This window comes from Podarcis bocagei, assembly GCF_964188305.1.
Source record: "Podarcis bocagei genome assembly, chromosome: 7".
Lineage (NCBI taxonomy): Eukaryota > Metazoa > Chordata > Lepidosauria > Squamata > Lacertidae > Podarcis > Podarcis bocagei.
The window spans coordinates 52,158,166-52,178,879 of NC_138132.1; the positions used below are offsets into that span (position 1 = coordinate 52,158,166).

The 20,714-nt window shown below is 49.5% G+C and overlaps 1 protein-coding gene across 2 annotated transcripts in view; it reads right to left on the reverse strand.

Moving 5' to 3' along the window:
* The window catches only part of PIEZO1 (piezo type mechanosensitive ion channel component 1 (Er blood group)), a 112,312-nt gene that overhangs the window by 24,296 nt on the left and 67,302 nt on the right, over positions 1-20,714 (reverse strand). For both annotated transcript variants that reach the window (XM_081201095.1, XM_081201096.1), the window contains exons 6-25: positions 20,459-20,630; positions 19,344-19,557; positions 16,691-16,862; positions 15,722-15,805; positions 14,444-14,528; positions 12,547-12,647; positions 11,586-11,846; positions 10,837-10,948; positions 9,907-10,085; positions 8,272-8,420; positions 6,579-6,758; positions 5,948-6,045; positions 5,249-5,412; positions 4,302-4,478; positions 3,926-4,051; positions 2,572-2,772; positions 1,885-2,089; positions 1,584-1,688; positions 876-1,029; positions 254-497 (exon numbers count right to left, since the gene is read on the reverse strand). In XM_081201095.1, the coding sequence (XP_081057221.1) occupies positions 254-497; positions 876-1,029; positions 1,584-1,688; positions 1,885-2,089; positions 2,572-2,772; positions 3,926-4,051; positions 4,302-4,478; positions 5,249-5,412; positions 5,948-6,045; positions 6,579-6,758; positions 8,272-8,420; positions 9,907-10,085; positions 10,837-10,948; positions 11,586-11,846; positions 12,547-12,647; positions 14,444-14,528; positions 15,722-15,805; positions 16,691-16,862; positions 19,344-19,557; positions 20,459-20,630 (3,183 nt within the window). The remainder of the gene's footprint in view (positions 1-253; positions 498-875; positions 1,030-1,583; positions 1,689-1,884; positions 2,090-2,571; positions 2,773-3,925; positions 4,052-4,301; positions 4,479-5,248; positions 5,413-5,947; positions 6,046-6,578; positions 6,759-8,271; positions 8,421-9,906; positions 10,086-10,836; positions 10,949-11,585; positions 11,847-12,546; positions 12,648-14,443; positions 14,529-15,721; positions 15,806-16,690; positions 16,863-19,343; positions 19,558-20,458; positions 20,631-20,714) is intronic.

Genomic DNA, 20,714 nt, shown 5'->3' on the forward strand with positions numbered 1-20,714 from the left:
GGGGTGCATAAACATGAAGGAACACAGAAAGAGCTGTGTGCATTCCAATCTGAAATTCAGATACACTACTGAGAAAATCTGGATAGGTCAGGCAACCCCAGCTGCACACACACGTCCCCGAACCCAGCCTATTCTGCATGCGTAGTTTAACCTGCTTCTGCGGATCACAGTGAAGGGCAAGAAGCTGGGCAGAGAACCGAAGAAACTCTGCTCCCCATGCCACCCCAATAGCACAACGGTGTCCTGCCCCTACCGCAAGCATGTTCTTGGCAACGATGACTGTCACGTTGTAGAGAATCAGGCAGTCCCACAGCATCAGCCGGGCTCTGAGGGGCCGGCGCAGCATGGCGGTGCCACAGAGCAGCAGGTAGAAGCAGGCCATCAGGTATCCCAGGCCAAAGACGCTGATGCGGTTGGCGCCTGCGACAAAGACGATGACCAGCACGAACCAAAAGAGGTAGCGGAACACACACACCTTCAGCATGTCAAGGTAAGACCTGGTGAGAAAGAGATGGGGGGGGGAGGAAGTACTTAAGAAGAGGCATGCTAGATCAGACCAAGAAAGCAGAGGACCAAATGACCTCAGGATCCCTGCCAACTCTACCATTCTGTGATTCCCAGTCACTGGCATTCAGAGGCCTACTGCTTCCAACAATGGAGACAGAATGTAGCCATCATGGGAGGCGGCCACTGATAACCTTATCCCCCAGGAATTTCTCTACTCCAAAACCCATCCAAGTTGGTGGCTCTCATGACCTCTTCCAAGAAGTGAATTCCACAAGTTAACTAGGCCCTGTGTGAAGAAGTGCTTCCTTTGGGCTCCACCATGCCCTGATTGCTGGAGGCCGATGGAGCACACAAGCTCTCTGTCTCACCTGCAGTTAACAAAGTTGGGCACAGGGTTTGGCTTCTCCTGTAGTGACTCAAGCTGCTCCTTGTTGTCACCGGCCAGTTGCACCCACTCTTCGGTCTGCTCGTCCACAAAGACCTTCCATTGCCGTGAGGCACAAAGTAAGAGGAGGAAGTCACCTATGAAAAGCAAGGCGGGTTTAAAAAAAATAAATTCAGGCCACGCACCCAGTGAGAAGGGTCGTGGGGTTAAGCAACAGGGGCATGATTGGCAGAGGCACCTGCCTTTTTGGAAATGGAACAGGGCCCAGGAATCTCTCACGTCCTTTCCCAGGGGCTGCACCCAACACTCGTCCCTCCTTCTAAATGCTGCAGCTCACTAGTCCAGGATGAGTCCAGGGGAGTCTGTGGCCTGCTAGGCATCCTTGGACTCCAGCTCCCATCAGCCCCAGCCAGCATGGTCAGGGATGATGGGAGTTGTAGTCCAACAGCACCCAGAAAGTGACAGGTTTTCCCAGCTCATTTACAGGAGCTGTTCCTGGTGCTGAATCCCAGTCGCTCTCAGACTCAAGATTCAATTGGCCATGCAGAGTAATGGGGCAAAGACTCCCACAGTGGCCCCAGGAAAGACTGGGTGTTGAATGCCGCAAGACCTCGCTTTGCCGGGCTCACTCCACCACTGCCTGCCACAGGGGAGGGTCGAAATGGCACAAGGGCAGTTTCACAGTACTCACTCATGAGATTGATGGAGTTGGGCTTCATGTAGAAGTCTGGGAAGTACATCCACTTGATGAGAACAGAGTTGATGGGGATAGCATGGCTCCACCTCCAGGGGTAGTCTAAGGGAGGTAAGAGGGGGTGAAAACGCTGGCAAGTAGCAAAGGGCGCCTGCATAGGCACCTCCGTCTTCCCCAAACCCCCCGCCTGCAGAATGGGGTACAGAGGCAGAATGATCTCTCTGCGAGAGATTGCCACCCACTCTTGGAAGAAGGCTCATCCTTCTAGACCTCCAAGGGGCCCAAAATTGTCACTCACCGATACAGAGTACTGGAGGGATACCAACGCACAGGAGGTATTGAAAGAGCAGGAAGAACGCCAGGAAGAGACAGTACTTGGGCCAGAGCCTGGCAATGGCATGTCGCCGACGGCGCGTCAGGATGACGACCAACCAGCAGCCGTGAAAGATCACCATGAAGTTCATGCGCTGGCCAATCACATTCACCGTCATCAGGAAGCAGATCTGGATAGGTGGGGAAAGAGGAGAGAAGGGAATTCGTAAGACAGTGGCTTTGGTAATGGAGTCTCAGACAAGAAATGCGGGAACAGGGAGCCTGGAATAAAGCTCTTGTCCCAAAATGTGTGTGTCTGGGGTGGGTGTGTGACACCTCCTTCCAAGTTCAGATAATATATAATTATATATTTTATGGCTTCAACCCACCCTGGAACCTTGTGGAGAAGGATGGGTGAGAAATCCAATAAAATAAATAACTACTAGGCTAAAACAAATTAACTATTAGGTTAAATATGTTGCAAAAGTCTCCTTGGACTATTGATGAAGGCTGGCATACTAATTTATAAAATAAAATAAAATAAAATAAAATAAAATAAGTAACCAGATTTTGCCACCGACTGGCAGATGATGCTTTCAATATTGCCCCACCACTCTGATTTCCAAGCCATGCAGATAATCAAGACCTGTCAATATGCCCTCTGCCCTCTCACCTCTAGGCCAAACTTGTAGTAGAAGTAGTTGACAAAGTATTTGATGCAGTTTAGCAGGCCTTTATCCAGGTTCTGACGGGTTGCATTCTCAAAGACTGTCTGGGTGACCGGAGGCACCAGCTGGTGTTGCTTACGGTAGTATTCCTGGCACCGGTAGACAATGGCCTCGAAGACCAGCAGAACCAGCACTTGCAAATGGTTCTGGAGAAGAGAGAGACACACAGAGAGAAAAGAGATAGAGTCTAGTGACTGAGGTGGAGATAAGAGAATGAGGCTGCAAAATAACAAACTTCCTAAGCTGGGATTCCAAAATGCCACCTTCCCGGGTTAGGATTGTGGGTGGATGCTGAGGAACAGTTAAAATGATTACTAAATGGGCATGTTTAGCCTGGAGAAGAGGAGGTTAAGGGGTGATATGATAGCCATGTTCAAATATATAAAAGGATGTCACATAGAAGAGGGAGAAAGGTTGTTTTCTGCTGCTCCAGAGAAGCGGACACGGAGCAATGGATCCAAACTACAAGAAAGAAGATTCCACCTAAACATTAGGAAGAACTTCCTGACAGTAAGAGCTGTTCGACAGTGGAATTTGCTGCCCAGGAGTGTGGTGGAGTCTCCTTCTTTGGAGGTCTTTAAGCAGAGGCTTGACAACCATATGTCAGGAGTGCTCTGATGGTGTTTCCTGCTTGGCAGGGGGTTGGACTCGATGGCCCTTGTGGTCTCTTCCAACTCTATGATTCTATGATTCTATGATTAAATCACCCAGGTATTGTGTGGATATGAAGGCTCTGAGCCACCACAGGAACAAAAACAACAAAAGCACCACTGCTACTGACCATTGCCTTGACTCAACCCACATTTTCACAGAAGGAACTGAAAAAATGGTTTCCCACCTCTAGTTTAAGTACTAAATTTCATATCTGTAAAATGTCCTGAAGGGCTTTTCATGACGAAGGGCAGCATAGAAATTTATTGTATGAATGAAAATCCACCACTGTGGCAATGAAGCCAAAAAACATGACTGGGTTATATCAAAATGGTTGCCAACCTTCCTTCTAGATACAGCTTCCCCTTCCCAAATAGCAGATCTTCCCAAATCATAGCAGATGCCAGAAGCGGAAAGAGTCGGAGGCACTAAGAGAGCTGGTGTGGTCTAATGATCAGTGTTGGACTAGGATCTGGGAGACCAGGGTTTGAATCCTCACTCACCATGAAGCTGACTGGGTGACCTGTCTCTCTGAACCTAATCCACTTCCCAGGGCCATTGGAAGGATAAAACAGGGAGGGGAAGAATCATGTACCTTGAGCTTCTTGGAGGAATGTAATAAATAAATAAGATGGGTTGGCCACTCACCTGGATGTAACCCAGGTTGGGGTACTCCTTTCTGATCCCAAACCAGTTCGCTGGGTCGACAGGATGCTGGTAGAGTGCTGAGTTGCCAATCTCCTCTGGCTGCAGATTGGTGTTGTTGGGCTGAGGCTACGGAGCAAGCAAAGATTATATCATTATATAATATGATACAAGAGATCAAAATTGGGATATTATATTCCTTCTAGTGTTGCAAGGAAAGAAAAAAGCCCCCAAGATGGTGGGGGAGAACGCCTGACCCAAATATCATTGGTCTGGAACAGAACAAAAATAAGAAATTTGCGGGATGACTGAATGTCAGTTTTCCACTGCCACCCCAAACACACACCCAGAGACAGGTTTTGGAGCCCATCTCCCATACCTCTGTGCAGTTGTAGGAATAATCTTCTGGGTTGACAATCTTCAGCTGATAAAGCATCTTGCAAACAATGATAATGCAGACCCAGATGGTGGAGAGGCACGAGGCCATGTGGCTGAAACGGCAGTAGGGGATGGCAAAGGCCCACAGCACCATCAGCACTAAGTTCATCACCGACACCTAGATGGGAGGAGAGAAGCAGAGGGTGGAGACTTGCAGGAGTGGAGTGGCTGTATGGCTACATACACACCAGACATTTAAAGTATAGTTGTATCCTGGAAGTTGAAAATAATCCATTCTGGAAGTCTGTTCGACTTCCAAAATGTTCGGAAACCAAAGCGCAGCTTCTAATTGGCTGCAGGAAGCTCCTGCAGCTAATCGGAAGCTGCAGAAGTTGCATCGGATGTTTGGCTTCCAAAAAAAAGTTCGGAAACCAACCAGAACACTCACTTCCGGGTTTCAATTGTTTGGGAGCCGATTTTTTCAACAACTAAGGCATTCAAAAACCAAGGTACGACTGTACACCCCCCACCCACCCACCCAAGAAAAAGAATTTTGGAAACTGAAGTTTACCCCTCACAGAGCTACAATTCCCAGCACCCTTAAACTACAGTTCCCAGGATTCTATGGGCATGAGGGGAAAGAGCTTTAAATGTACACTGTGTACGGAGCCTATGTCTCCTTGCCCATTGGCAGTCATACCTGCAAAACGCCTGAATCTGGTGCACAGCTCAGTGTTTTGCCTTTATTTTTAAAAAGTATGTTTGCAGTCCCATGTTACAGAGAAAATATGACACCATTATGGGCAGGGGCTAGGTGAGACTCACAACAGCCACAGAGAGCGTCTGGAGGGTCAGAGGGGGCATGTCCCCTTCTCCATTCCCCCAGGGGGGGCTCCTCCCTTCAGCAAACTCCCTGGCTCCATCTCTCCTCTCCCCTTGCAGCCTCACCTCCTGCAAGGCCACCCAGACGACGTAGAGAGCCACCAGTTTCAGGATGTGCAGCTCGAGCAGACGCAGGACGAAGACTCGGATGCGGCCAAGGATGCTGGAGAACTTCCTGCCCAGCACCATCAGGCGTTCCAGCACCAAGCCCCATTTGCTGGGCACACCCTCTGCAGCGGGGAAAACGGGGGAGGGAGGCAGGGGTCAGTGAGGCAGAGCTGGGAGCATTTCGCCTTGCTGGATTTGTATCTTTCAAGCCTACTGTTGCCCTCCCCAAGACAGAAAGCGAGCCGAGAGAGAAAGGCCAGTACAAAATCGGACATTCTGATCTGGAGAAAGCCCAAGATTTCAAATGGTGATCCGTAAAGGAAAATGCACATCTGAATGAGTTTGATTCTCAGGGTTTTTGTACTTGTGTATCCTCTTCCACAGACACATCACGGCTGTAATGTGCAAAAAGTGGTTGTTGGGTGGGGAGAGAGGAGAGCCCTAGATATGGGGAGAGAATAGGCCCTCTTTGCATTGGAAGACAAGAGGGTGGAGGAAAAGAAAGAAAGAGATACCTTAGAGACAGGAAAAGAAGAAGAAAACCTGCTTGTAATTTTCCTCTTGGATATTGTAAATTCTGGACAGGAGAGCTCTGTGCTTCTCAAGGGCCTATTTTCCCCACTGCCTGCTGACCTCAGGAGAAGACCTTCTGCTTACCCTCGGAAGCAGCATCAACTTCAGCTTCTGGTTCCTGGTCTTTGGCCTCACCGTCCTCAGGCTGCAGCAGGACACGGCTCCCACTGGCCTCTTCATTCCTGAAATCCAGAGGAGTGGCAAAAAAAGATCAGGCTCAGGGCAGACAGTTTAGCCTGGGGAAATTCCTGGCGCCAGAAAGGCAACCTTTCCCAAGTATAGGACAGGACGCCAGGGGTTTAAGCCAGAGCTTCTCTATAGCAGGGATGGGGACCCTGTGGCTCGCTTGGTGTGGTTGGACCACACCCCCTCTTCCCCAGGCCGGTACATCTTCCCCTTCACCCACTCACTGGCTTTGGAGGTGGTGGTGAGGTTTCAGCAGGGGCTGAGCTAGCAATTCAAGAAGGGACAAATGTTCTTCTTGCATTGCTTGGCTTCCTTGCTGTGCACTGAAAAAGCAGCTCCTCTTTCTCAACACACACACACTTTCTTTATCATTGACTTAATGCTATTGCTAGAGAGTTGAGAGCCAGATAGCCTTGCTTCTCTGCCGCAAATCAGTCAGGGATCCCCATCTCCTTTCTGTTTAGGAGTCCATGGACGGAGCTATCTCCAAACCACCACAGGCTGTTGTTAGAGGGACCGCATTACATACCCCAATGCGTGTGAGCCATCGACCCGCAGCGGAATGACATGCTCCAGGTCAGTGATGCGCATGAAGGGGCGGTGGAAGTAATGCAGCTGCAGGATGCAGGCCAACAGGAAGAAGCCCGGGATGAAGATGCTGGAGAAGAGCTCTGAGACACTGAACTGCTCCAGGCCCAGATCAGCCAACCTGGGAGAGGGAGAGAGGAAAGCACATATATATAAAGAGACATTGGCCAGGGAGATCAAGGCAGGTGCGGGAGACCTACAAAAAGGTGGAAACACAAATATCAACAATGCAGGGACACACTTTCACTACAAGAAAAATGTGCAATCCTTTTGGGTTTTCTTTATTGGGGAAAAAGGGGATTGAGGAAGGGTGAATGTAAGACAAACCTGCTGGATCAGGCCAATAGCCCATCTAGGTCCAGCATGCTGTTCTTAACAGTGGCTGGCCAGGTTCCCATGGGAAGCCTGCAAACAGCATTCTGCCCACTTGCAATTCCCAGCAACTGGCCCCCAGAGGCACAATGCCTCTGACAGTGGAAGCAGAACACAGCCATGTTGTCTAGTAGCCGTTGATAGGCTTTATCTACCGTATTTTTCGTCCCATAGGACGCTCCGTTCCATAGGACGCACCTAGTTTTTTGGGGGGGAAATAAAGGAATTCCCCCCTTTATTTCCCCCCAAAACCAGGTTGGGGAAACCAAACCAGGTCGGGGAACAGCGGTATGGCGGCGCTCCGCCTCCCCACTGTCCCCCGAGCTTGTGGGGCTGGTGCTGGGGAGAAGCGCGCTTCTCCCCAGCGCCAGCCTCCAAACCAGGTCAGGGAACAGCGCGCTTCTCCCCAGCGCCAGCCTCCAAACCAGGTCGAGGAACAGCGGGATGGCGGCGCTGTGCCTCCCCGCTGTCCCCTGAGCTTGTGGGGCTGGCCGATGTCTGTCCGGCGCGTGGGGCGCTCTGCTTCAGCATGCTCCACGCGCCGGGCGGCAGGCTGCTATCCGCAGCGTAGGGAGCCCTGCAGGAACTCCCGTGGGCTCCCCAGGCTTGCTGATAGCTTCCTGAAGCCTGGAGAGCGAGAGGGGTCGGTGCGCACCGACCCCTCTCGCTCTTCAAGCTTCAGCGAAAGCCTGTATTCGCCCCATAGGACGCACACAGATTTCCCCTTCATTTTTCCTATAGGGCGAAAAATACGGTAATTCTCTTTTACAGCCAACCAAGTCGGTGGCCCTAACTACCTCCTGTGGGAGTGAGTTCCACATGCCCTGCATGATCGTAGAGCCATAGAGTTGGAAGAGACCCCAAGGATTCATTTAGTCCAACCCCCTGCAATACAGGAATATGCAGCTGTCCCTTATGGGGAGCAAACTTGCAACCATGGCGTTATCAGCACCACGCTCTATCTGACAGAGCTTTCCAGTGGTGTCCGACTACAACTCCCATAATTCCTGATCATTGTGTGGATTGTGTGGTTGTGTGGATGGGGAGCATATTGGCTTCATGCCCTGGTAAGCTTCTCATAGGCATGCGCTCTACAACTCTGAGGAGCAGGATGGTGGACAAGATGAACCTTTCGTCTGGCCCAGCAAAGCTCTCCTGACTTCCATATGCTAGCAGAGACCTCGATTTCTTGGAGACCAGAGCAGCAAATTTCCCCCATGAGCCTATTCCTCCAGTGGTCCTAAGGGTGCGGGGAAACTTACTGCTCATCGGTTAATCCCATGAAGTTCTTCCAGTACATGGGGAAGTCCTCGAACTGGAAGGTGTAAACAGCAATGAGCACCAGCATTGTGTAAGCCACCACCAGCCACCAGAAGGCCTTCAAGAGCTTCCGCCAGAGACTGTAGTACACCTGCAGAGAAAAGGGAGGTGGTGTCAGGGGAGGAGAAAGACCCACAAGGCACTCCCATCTGTGTCAGGATACTCCACCCACACACCCCAGCCAGTTCTCCAGAGGAGCCAAATCCCAGAGGAGGCAAAGTGATGGGTGCCAATGAAAGGCGCAACAAGAGATCAATGCTCTGAGTTGTTTGCTTGTCACATACCAGGGGTGGAGAAAGCTGTGGACCGATGATTCTGGACCCCAGCTCCCATCGCTCCTGACCACTGGCCATACTGGCTGGGGCTCATGGGAGTTGGAGTCCAGAAGCATCTCTAGGGCCACAGCTCTCTCACATGTGCCACAGGGGAACAGAAACAAGCTCCACTGTCTGCCAACCTGGGCTGTGGGCTACCCCAGCAGGACTGAAAGCCCTTGGCCTGTATGACCCTGAAAATATTGATTACAGCAATATGTATACCACTTAATCACAGTAGTCTATAAGTGGTATACAGGAGATCCAACAAAGGAAGACTAAGAGTGAGTTAGCTGTAATAAAAAAGAAGACTTCAGTAATCACCAGAATTTTAACAGGGGTGTGAGGGACTGTCTAACATCAGCTAGAAGGGAGTGCCACAATACTAAACACATGACTCCTAGGGGATGCAAGCCATGCGTTTGAGCCATGGGGAACCACAACAATAACTCCCCCAAAGACCTCAGTGACTGAGCATGGATAGAAGTGATCAAGTGGTCCTTATGGAACCTGGACCTTGTAAATTTAAACAAGAGCATTGAGGTAACAGTAGAAATATCCCACATCAGGGGTGGGGAAGTGCATCTGACCAGCAGGCCAGATCATTATCTCCCCCAATTGCAACTGATCAAACCCATTTCCAGTAGTGTAGTTACCTGCCCCATACCTGACATCATCAGGTGCAGAGAAAGTGGACACAATTTGGCTGAAATGGCCTTGCAGTCTAAATGAGGAAGCTGAGTGGGATGAATTAGGATAGCTGGTCAAAAGCTCCCCCACACTGCTCTCCTGTAATTGCCAGGCTCAAAATTAAGCTCCCAGAGACTATTTTGAGAGGCAAGAAAGACTCCAACCAGTTGCCAGCACTTTATGATAACTGCAAAAAGATCTTGGACTGCTTAGTAAGCAGCGGGAGACCAAGGAACTTTGGGAATATTAAGTAGTCAAAAAGAGGACACGTTCCAGGACACCTCCAGCAGTTTAACTAGAGCATCACCTTGAAATCTTAGGGTTTCACAATACAATCTTTGGGGAGTGGAACAAGGCTCTTCCAGGAAGGAAGAGCTATAGAGCTCACAGCAGAATGCAGAAGCTCCCAGGTTCAGTCTCCAGCAGCTTCAAAAGACTGGACAGAAGCTGATGAAGTAAACCTTTTCCTGCTTGGGACCCTGGAAAGAATACCAATGGTCTGACTCAATATCAGGCTGCTTCCTCTGCTCTCTTTCAAGCTATGGCCCTGGGGCCTCTCCAACCCGGCCTAACCTGGAAGAGGGTGAGGCAAAGGAGGAAGAGGAACATGTAGACAATCTTGTAGACAACCAGGCGTCCGGCAAAGCTGACGACGATGAACATGCCGGCACAAACCAAGATCCAGAACTTTGCGTAAAAGGCCATCACGTGCGCCCCCAGGATCTTCAGCACGTCTCGCTTGTGGTCTGGCCCTGAGAGGGGAGAGAATAAAAAGGGTGGCTCAGAATGTGAGGTTGCAATAATAGAATCTGGGTACTCACATATGTGCTGGCAAACAATGTGGATATTCCCTCACAAAACTGCATAAAGTTCAAGATCACATTATGATAGGAAGACAAGCTTCTCCTGGATTTTTCTCCCACTCCCTGTTCAACAAAGTAAGTGTCATGAGCTGGAATTCAGGGCCATCATCCTTGCGGTTTGGGGCAAGGAAAAGGAAAGGAATAGTCTCTTTTCCCCAGGAATGGAGCATGTGGAGCATCACCCCCATCCCACAGAGTTCTTTCCTTCCTGAGATGGAAATCCTGGCCCATAATTATAAGGTGGGCCACAAGGGAAAGGCAACTTGCACATGCCCAGGAGCAGTCTCCATATTTTTCACATTACAAATAGCATGCCTGAGGAGGAATGTAGTCCCAAAGACAAGGGTCTTCATCTGAGCTATATCAAAGTCTAACCAAAACTTAACTTAGGTTTTGGAGAGCACAGCAAATGCTTTGGAACGAACTGCTTACAGGCCCATCCATGGGAAGGATACAGAAAACACAAACACAATTGATGCAAAGGCTTTCCTGAACCTAAACTGGTGTCAATCCGGTCTGTAATCTGGGTGGGAGGACCACTGGGGTCCCGTTTATGAGCAAAATAGGGTTAGTTTGTTTATGAAGAATTGAACAAAAAACAGGCCAACTGACCTGCTGGTCTTGGCACTTGCATTCTCACCTGAGTCTGAAACTGTCACCTCCACCAAGGGGGCAGGCCGTTGCTTCTTCTTCAGCAGCTTCTCCTTCACGAATTGCCTCACCAGGAGCCAGAAGGTCAGGGTGAAAAGGAGCTGCAGGCAAAGAGGGGGAGGCAGTGGGTTAGAGTCCTCATGCAAGGGAACAGTCTTCCACCAAAGTGTTGGGTTTCCATTCCAGAACAACAGGACGGGTGCAGAAAGTCAATAGGGAGAAATTCAGGGGGGAAACACAAACTGGGGGAATAAGGGCCTTTCCTGCACTTAGGTTTTGTCACAGATCAATGCTGATTCCAAGCGCAAGCATCACTGCAGCATCCTGAGCTGGCTGTGCTGGAATCGGAAGCCCGTGACCCTCCATAAATTGCTGGACTACAACTCCCATCATCCCTTCCTACTGACTGTGTTGGCTAGGGCTGATTGGAGTTGGAGTTTGGGAGCAATTGGAGGACCGCAGGTTTCCCACTCCTGTGCAAGAACATCATGGAAGGACAAGATCATATCCTCTGGGGACCATAGAAGGAAAGTCTCCTGTTTCAGCATCTTGTGGCACAAAGGTAGACACAGGACAACACCAATGCCACTTTCAGCAAAACAGAGCCCCAACAGTGGGAAAAGAGAGGGGAGAAAGCAGAAAAGAGGGAGAGAGAAAGACTGGCCACACACACACACACACACACACACACACACACACACACGTAAAGGACAGAGATGGTGCACAAATGGTGCCTACCTTGGCTCCCAGGTGCAGACAGGGGTGAACATACCGCACCAGCCCCAGCTGCTGCAGGGGCATAAAGCCAACCTTGGTGGGCAGCTCTGGTTCTAGGTCCATGCCCCAAACATACTGGAGGCTGCAGAGGGCGATGCCGTAGAGCAGGATGAAGGGCGAGCACAGCATGGCAAAGTGGTGCCTGCTCCGAACGATCCAGATGAGGCAGGCCCAGAGCAGCAGCACAAACGTCAGCCAGCTGTGATAGGTGATGCTCCACACCTGCAAGGAAGGGAAAGCAAAAGAGTCTCTGCCATGTGCTATATATGGCACTACTGAAGATTTATTGCTTTAATTCATTGTCTGCTGCTTTGGAAAACTGGTATAGCTGGAAAAGGCAGATGCATGGCCTGGAAAGAGATAAATGCATGACCTTGTGCAAAGTAGCTAAAGATGCCAGGAGTTCCTTGGCCACACAGGTAGGAATAATAATGATATTTTGCTGGGGGGGGGGGCGACCCAACCAGGACCACCACAGGATTTTACATTATCAATGCCTATCACATGAGAAATTAACTTGGCAGTGCAGGGAACCTCAGGCAGAAATTCACAGAGACAAATTCCGGGTCTGAATTATTACTTATGCAAATGCAAAAGATAAAACACTCCATCCGCCTGCTATGCAACTCTCCTTCTGGCACGACTCTTTAGTTCCTGTTTTGTAATCTCATATTGCAGGATTTTAGCATATGTATCCTGAAGTGGAAGAAGTGGGTGCGGCTGGAATAATTCTTTTAAAAAAACAAAAACTACAGGGGGGAGGTTCATTGTGATTAAGTGCTTGCTGTGTCAAGAGCAGCTCTCGAGTCCTGTTCCCTCTTTCCACCAACCCCCTCTGCCCCCGTGCATCTTCTGCTGTCCTCCTTTGACCCTTCCACCCCAACGTCTCCCAGTGCATGGCCCAGGTGCCCCTGCTTCTTACCATCATAGCAATGAGGGCACAAACATAACTCTGGTTCATGATGACATGGCCCAGGGAATGCAGCAGCAGCTTCTCCTTGCGGTGCTCCTTTTTCCTGGTGGCTACAAAGGAGGGATTTTGAGGGCATTGTTCATTCATTCATTCATTCATTCATTCATTCATTCATTCATTTAGAAACCGCTTAAATTTTTAGAACATCTTCAAATGGGGTACAACAGTGGTTCCCAAACTTTCTCCCCGCCCCTCACACTATGGACCACCTGAAAATTGCTGAGGGTCTTCGAGGACCACTTCAAGACATCAGCCACTGGCCTGATCCTGCAGGGTGTTCTTATGTGCTAGATAACCCAGTGTGGACAGGGCAATGTGAAAATCAGAGCAGGAAGGATCCAGGCCTCAGAAAAGTCAGAAAAACTCCAGCCTTTGGAGCCAGATCTTGTGTGTTGTTTTCCAGAGCTAGACTGGGATTACACACACCTGGGCCATGAGCTTGCAAGGAGCACTTTTATTCCCAAGAAATCAGGGCAGGTTACCAATGCAAGAGAAGCAGTGCTGTGCCTGCAGTGCTGCCTTCTAACCACCAGGAGGAAGCACTGCCTCATGCCAACCCAGTCCCAGGTGATTCCAGGACAGTTTAATGCCAGGTAAGCAGCCTACGCAGCAAACTCCCACACCTACGCTCAGTGCCAAAAGCAGTTTTCAGGATGAGCTCAGAGAAGGACATTGCCTTCCAGTCTCTTAACCTGAGGACACCAGGAACTGTCAAGTAGAGCCAAGGGCCCACACCACCAGCAGCAAAGACTGGGGGTGCTTCCAGACTGTTTCAATGTTTTGGGTCGGATTCAGTTACATGACAGCAAATGCAAGTTATGCAGTTGAGAGTTGATTTGCAGGTCCTGTGCAACAGGCCCACTTCAACCTCCAAAACTGGACTTTTTGTGACAAGGAAAGTGTCAGGAAAATGCACTGGAAAGTGTGGGATAATGTTTGCTTGATGAATGCTCAACAAACAGTTTGTCTGGAGCGGACTTCCACTAAGTACAGAACAAGAGCCTGGAGCTGGGTGAGGCCAAAGGCCCAGCTAGTCCAGCATCGTGTTCTCACTATGGCCAAGCAGATGCCCTAGGGGAAAGTCCACAAACAGGAGCTGAGTGCAGCAGCAGCAGCAACACTCTAGTGAATCCCAGTAACTGGCATTCAGAGGCTTACTGCCTTTGGCAGTGGAGGGGGAATTGCAGCTAGCAGCTTCTGATAACTTTATCTCCCATTAAAAAAACCTCAGTGGGTGAATTCTGCTTCCATTCTGAACCCGACCAACCATATTTTACTGTGCATTACACTGATATATGGTCCTTCCTCCATGGAGTTCAGAGCAATTTCCACATGGGTTTCCCATCCCAGACAGATCTGCTTCACTTGATACACATGACTACAAGCAGGTGCTTCCAGATCACTCTGAGCCCCTCCGACTGACTACTGGGGAAAGATCACAGGGATCATTTACCATCTCTTCTTAGCAGGAGGCTTGGCTCCCATGCAAATGCAATCTAATGAGACATTTGATCTTCAAGCCTCCTTGCGCTTTGCAACCACCCTCTGACAGAGACCTGGGTGGCTGATAGGCTAGGCTGATCAGCTCAGGCAGGGTTTGGAGCAAGAGGGTTCTGCCTTTCAAGGGGCAGTTGGGCTGGATGTTCCCTTTCCGCCATCTGATCCTGTGCTACGCAGCCATTGCAGACAGTGTGTAGTTAAGAGAATGAATAAGTTGGCAAAAAGGGAGGAATATACAAAGGTAGGTAGGAAGAAAATTTTGCAAACTGCTCTGAATTCAGAAAAAGCAGTGCAGAACAGTCCCTGCAGCCTCCTTGGCTCACCAGAGCACAGCTGCAACCCTTACCTGGCTGCCCAGTCTCCCCAAGGACATGCACAGTGCAATCCTCAGCATCAGCACCAGATGCCTCTGTCTCAGAAGTCAGCATTGGCTGTAGAAGAAAGCAGGATAAAATTGTTGAGGCAAATGGACATTCAACAGGCATCAACATCTGGATAGTTCAGCAAGCAGCTCAGAGCTTGGAAGCATCAGGATAAGGAGGGCACGTTCCAGAGGTGCAGCCATGTCAACGCGTCACAGCAGATAAACCTCAGAATCTTGTGGCACCTTAAAGGCTTAACCAATCTATTGTGGGCAGGGATGTAAGAAGACATCGCCTTGCCCTGTATTCGTCCCATGCTGCTCTGTTTCTGTTCTGCTGCAGTTCATCTTCTGCCAATAACTTATTTGTCTCACTGTTTACTGGGGTGAAATTATGTAGCTTATGTAATTTATGCAATTAATTACATACATTATCTGGCCGTTTTTTTATCCCTCCCCATTCATTTCAATGCAAAGGAAATGCAATACAAGTTGGAGGACAGGGCATAATCAATTTATGGACTGAAAGCAACAATAATACCAATCATATTCACTGGATTGATTTCTGCAAACAACAACAACAAAAGCTACCATGTCAGAGACAAAAATTATAGTTCTGTCTGCTCTCAATTGTGCTAGTTTTCTGTTTGAAGGGAAGTCCGTCTCTCTCTTGGCTTTTTTAAAAGTTCTATGTAAAAGGACCCCTGACCATTAGGTCCAGTCGCGGACAACTCTGGGGTTGCGGTGCCCATCTCGCTTTACTGGCCAAGGGAGCCGGCATTTGTCCTCAGACAGCTTCCGGGTCATGACTAAGCCACTTCTGGCAAACCAGGGCAGTGCACAGAAACGCCGTTTACCTTCCCGCCAGAGTGGTACCTATTTATCTACTTGCACATTGACGTGCTTTCGAACTACTAGGTTGGCAGGAGCAGGGACCAAGCAACGGGAGCTCACCCCATCACAGGGATTCGAACCACCGACCTTTTGATCGGCAAGCCCTAGGCTCTGTGGTTTAGACCACAGCGCCACCCGCGTCCCAAAGGTTCTATGTAGGAGGGCATTAAAAATATATATGAATCCCTACCTGCAGTTTGAGGTGGTGCAGTTCTCGTTCCTTTCCCCGCTTCCCAGTGCCAAGGAGTAGCAAGCCCTGCATCTGCTCAAGGCCTGGCTCCTGAGCCTTTGGGGGCTCATTTTCCCTTTGTCACCAGCGAGCCTTAGCAGTCCCAGCCACCTCACACAGCCACCCTGTGGGCACCTCACCTTAGCATCTTCTGCCAAGCCATCTTGGTCTGTGGACCAGTTCTCCAGCTCCAGAAACTCGGATGTTGTGCTTGAGGCCTCTCTCTGTTTTTGTTTTTACAAAAGCAAAATAAAGGAAATAAGAATGCCACTGGGACTGTGCTATTTTAAGTGGAAGGAAGGAATGATCCTGGCAACCCTGAGCTGGCTTCCCCAGTCCCTAGCAAAAAACCCAACCAGTCCAACCCCTCATTGATATGTGGGTGATTTTCAGATCGTGGAGTGGACTAAGTACACCCAGATCCCTGCTCAAAACTTCTTCCACAGGTACAGCCGTCACATTCAGAATAATAAATACCTACAGAGTTTTCATAGCTCTACCACTGAACTGAACCCCTTCCTTCAAAAATAGTCTAGTCCTCATGATTTAGAATAAAGGGCTCATAGAAAATAAGAAGCTGCCTTATCCCAAATTGGACCATTACTCCATCTAGCTCAGCATCATCTACCCAGGCTGGCAGCAGCTCTCCAGTGCTTCCAGGCTGAGGTCTCTCTGTGCCCTTCCTGGAGATGCTGGAGATCGAACCTAGGATCTTTGGCATGCAAAGCAGGTGTTCTGCCACTGAGCAAAGTAGGACTCCCCCAAGTTACAGCTGGTGAGGACTGAGGCTTAGAGACAGCACCTTCTTTATTGCTGTCCGGGAGGTTTAAGGCCAAGTTGGATATCTGAATGTGAAAGATCCAGGTCAGAGCTCTTAACCAGTGCTGTACTGCACATAAACAAATGCCCCTATTTCCATTTGTCCCTTTTTGTGGTTATTGAAACACCCACCCAAGAATGCCACTGGAGCTTTCTTTCTTCTGCACTGGGTCTGTTGCAAGAAAATCAAGGCAGCTGAGACAAACAAATTTCTCCCCAATCCCTAACAGGGAGGAGAGTGTCCAGACAGGCAGAGTCAAAGGCAGCAACACCAGTCCGGCAAGGCTTACCTGTGTATAGAAGTGTGACCTGCGGAGCTTCACCAGGGTGGCCAGGACATAATACAGCAGCAGGAGGATCCCCGGGTTGACGTAGACAGGCCAGGGGAGACTGACATTCAGGAGCAGCGCATTGGGCTTGCTACAGCCCACGTGGAGGACGATGGCCTTCAAACCAAACAACCTACAGGGAAACGGAGGATGAAAGCAATGGCAAGGCTCCACAACACCCAGATGTTAGGCCAGCTCCCCCACCCCAAAAACCCCCTCTAGTGACCAACTCCAAAAGCAGCTCCAGAATCACCACAGCTAAATTCACAAGGGGATTCCGTCCCAGCTGCTGGCACTCGTTTGTTTATTTTGTTTTATTTATTTCATAAAATTCATACACCCCTTGGTTGTAAAGAAAATCTCAAAGCAGTTTACGAAAAGAATGACACCATAAAATCATTGATAAAAACAGATGGAAACAACTAACTAGAACATTAAGAAACAATTAAAATCAGGGATAGATTTAAAACAAATTAAAACACACGCCAACATTCTGCATGTCTGGATAGCCTTGTCTAAACAAAAATGCTTTTAGCAGGCGCCGGAAGGAGTTCAGGGAAGGTGTTTGCCTGATGTCACTGGTCAGAGGGGTCCAAAGCTGTAACGCTGCCAGTTCTGTAGAACAATGTGGACATATATGGGGGAAGGCAGTATCACTAGTTGGCAATGCCAGCAGGAGAAAACTTTGGTATTTTGATGCTCCCATGGATGCTGGAGATCCGAAGCCTCACTCACTCAACTATTAATTTTAAGGGATGGGATGGCTCCTCACTTGGGAGACAAGACCCATGAAAACGTTTGGAAACAGTAAATGGAAACTATCAGGGGACCAGGTGCTGGAAGCCAGGGGAGGGGAGAGTGCTCTCTTTTGCTCATGTTCTGCTTGCTGTTTTCCCACACACATCTGGCTGGTCACTGTGCTACCAGGATGCTGAACTAGATGGCCATTGGCCTGATCCAGCAGACTCTTCTTATGTTCTTATGAGACATGGGAAGCTGGCATACCAGGTCAACAGTGCCCACTCTGGCTAGCAGCAGAACTCCAGGTTCTCAGGGAGAAGGGGGTTTCTACCACCTGCAACCTGTTCAATGCTTTCAACCCAGAGATGGGGAACCTACAGTCCTCCATCTGTTTTTGGATACCAGCTCCCATGGGCCATGCTGGTTGGAGCTGGCAGGAACTGGAGTCCAACAAGATCTGGGTGGGGGGGCACCAATGTTGCCCCATCCCTGTTTTAACTGAAGATGTCAGGGATCGAACCTGGGATCTGCTGTATACAAAGCAGGAGCTATGACCCTGAGCTATGGTCACCCTAAGGCAGTGTTTCCCAACCTTGAGCCTCCAGCTGTTTTCGAATTACAATTCCCATCATCCCTGACCACTGGTCTTGCTAGCTGAGGATTATGGGAGTTGTAGTCCAAAAACAGCTGGAGGCCCAAGGTTGGGAAATGCTGCCCTAAGGCTTAAAAATCAAGGTGGGAAACTAAGTTGTCTCTCTGCTCCAGGGCTAGTGACAGATACTGCCCACCCACAAAGCATGCTGGTAACCATGACTTCTTCCATGCCATGCCTCTCCTGGGATCAAAAGGACTTGCAAGGTAGAAACTTCATAAGGCTGTAAAAAATAGGTATGCAGTGAATGTTTCTTTGCCATGTTTTCAAAAGCATTCGCTTTCTCAAATGTATTGTTTGCTGGCAATGCACCACAAAAGCCACAGGTAAGGTTGCAAAGAATGAGATGGGAAACTGCCCCAGACTGGCCAGCAAAAAGGACTTTCCCACGGGAAACCTGGCAAGGAGTATAGAAAGGGCAGCAGACACCTGCAGCCCATCTTACAGAGATGCCCAGGCTCAGGAGGTTCAAAGAGTGAAAGCTCTCTGCTTTGATCCTGGCTTTCAAAGAGAAGGAAGTCTTTTCTCTGGTTGCATAGGTGTGGCTAAGAGTCCTTCTCAATCTGTTGGGCTCTGTGTGGTTAATCCCTGAGCACCGTGGGCCCCTGAGATCAACAATAATGGCGCGTGGGAAGGGGAAACTGGTTCAAAGGAGACTGCAAACAGGTCTCCAGGTTGCTCCAATTCCACTTCGGTCTGGCTCCTCAACTTTCAAAATGTTTGGAGAGATAAAAAACTGAATGGGCTGGATTCTCCCAGGCAATCCTTGTCGCTCCCTAGCTGCCTCAGGTTGGAAGGGGTAGAGAGTGGAAGTGGGTGGACACCCTAGAATGAAACTTGCACCGAACTTGCCTAGCAATGGGAAATCTTCGTGCTTTAGTTGAGAGGAAGAGTCAAGCCATCTGGCAGCTGCCTTGAGCCTGCTAGGCTCTTCCACCTGCCCATTCAGTGCATCAAGATTGGGGAATCCCACACACAGGCTTAATTGAGATGCCCCCCCGCCATGTTGCCTACTGTACACCAAATATCATACATGCATGTTCTCTTCCAGCAACCTGATTTTTTGAAGGGTGGGGTGGGAGTTTTAGTTGATGCTGTTAGGCAATTGGGACTTGATTCACTGCAAACCACACACAGCTCTACTAGCTGAGCATCACTGACACAATCCTGGCATCCTACTCTCCACCTCCCCCAGGCCATTCACAACTATCGCACACTTACCGTGCCCAGAGGCCAGTGGGTGGAAGGACGCTCTGGATGAAGGGGGTCTGATAGCCATAGAGGCAGATGAGGTGGCCTCCGGCAAAGACGTCCACCATGACACACAAGGTGTTGAAAGCCAGGCGGCTGACGGGGAAGTGGCAGGCCCACCAGGTGCAGAGGCCGACAAAGAGCAAGTAGTACACACTGGAGAAAGCGGAGGGCAAGGTGATCCCTAGGATGCAAACAAGGAGGCAGCAAAGATTATTGGCATACAGCGGGTTGCAAGGAACTGCTTTGGAACTGAGGGGGTGAGCTCTGCATTCCAGTATTGAGCAGGGCCTGACCCAGCACAAAGCTATTTCCCACAGAAACAGAGGCATGTGTACACTCCACCTATGTCACCTTCCATTTCTACATGTACCTTTTTTTTGGGGGGGGTACAAAGTTTGCACGGGGGAGAAAAAGCTTCTCAATCCCCTTTGGAGTCTTTCCTGACTGTAAAATGCAAAAAGCCCTGTGGAAAATGTTTATCAGCATTTCAGTGCAAGTTTCTTCTAATATACGCACTTCATGAAATTTTGCCTCAAATTAATATTTTTGCAAAGCTTATTTCCCTTAGTATTTCCCCAAATATAGGATCCTTTGAATACTGTTTTTAGGCTTCACTTAAATGATTTTTAATATGCGTTACAGTCAAACCTCGGTTGTTGAACACAGTCTGTTCCAGAAGCCCGTTTGGCTTCCAAAATGTTTGACAACTGCAGCATGGCTTCCGATTGGCTGCAGGAGCTTCCTGCACTCAAGCAGAAGCCGTGTCGGATATTCAGCTTCCAAAAAACATTCGAAAACCAGAGCATTTACTTCCGGATTTGGGGCGTTTGGGAGCTGAAACGTTCTAAAACGGAGGCGTTTGGGATCCGAGGTTCAACTGTACTTTGCTGGAGAACTCCACTGCAAAATTCATAGAAGTGCAAATGTTGAAGGACAGCTGTGTTTTGGCTTGTACATTGTTTCAGAAAGTGCAAATCAGGTAGATTAGCTTTTAAACACAAAAATGAGATCCAATTTCTCTCCCCCCACCCCAAATCCCTAAATGTGGGTGAGTCCCATTCTGCTCCCCACTGGACACCTACCTGCCAGCGCTAGCAGCACAATAGCCAGGATTTTCCCGACGGCCATCAAGAGCCAGTGTGCAGTTACCCGGAGGCGGGCAGCCAGCCGCGCTTGGTGCCTTGGGGAGGCCTCGGCCGGTGCATGGGCTGCTCCTGGAGGCTTTGACTCATCTCCATCCACAGCTGCTTCTTCCTGAAGGGGGGAAAATGTGATTACAAACCAGATGCCACAACACCAAGGGTGGCTCACCAGCCACTAGCCTGACACAGTCCCCTA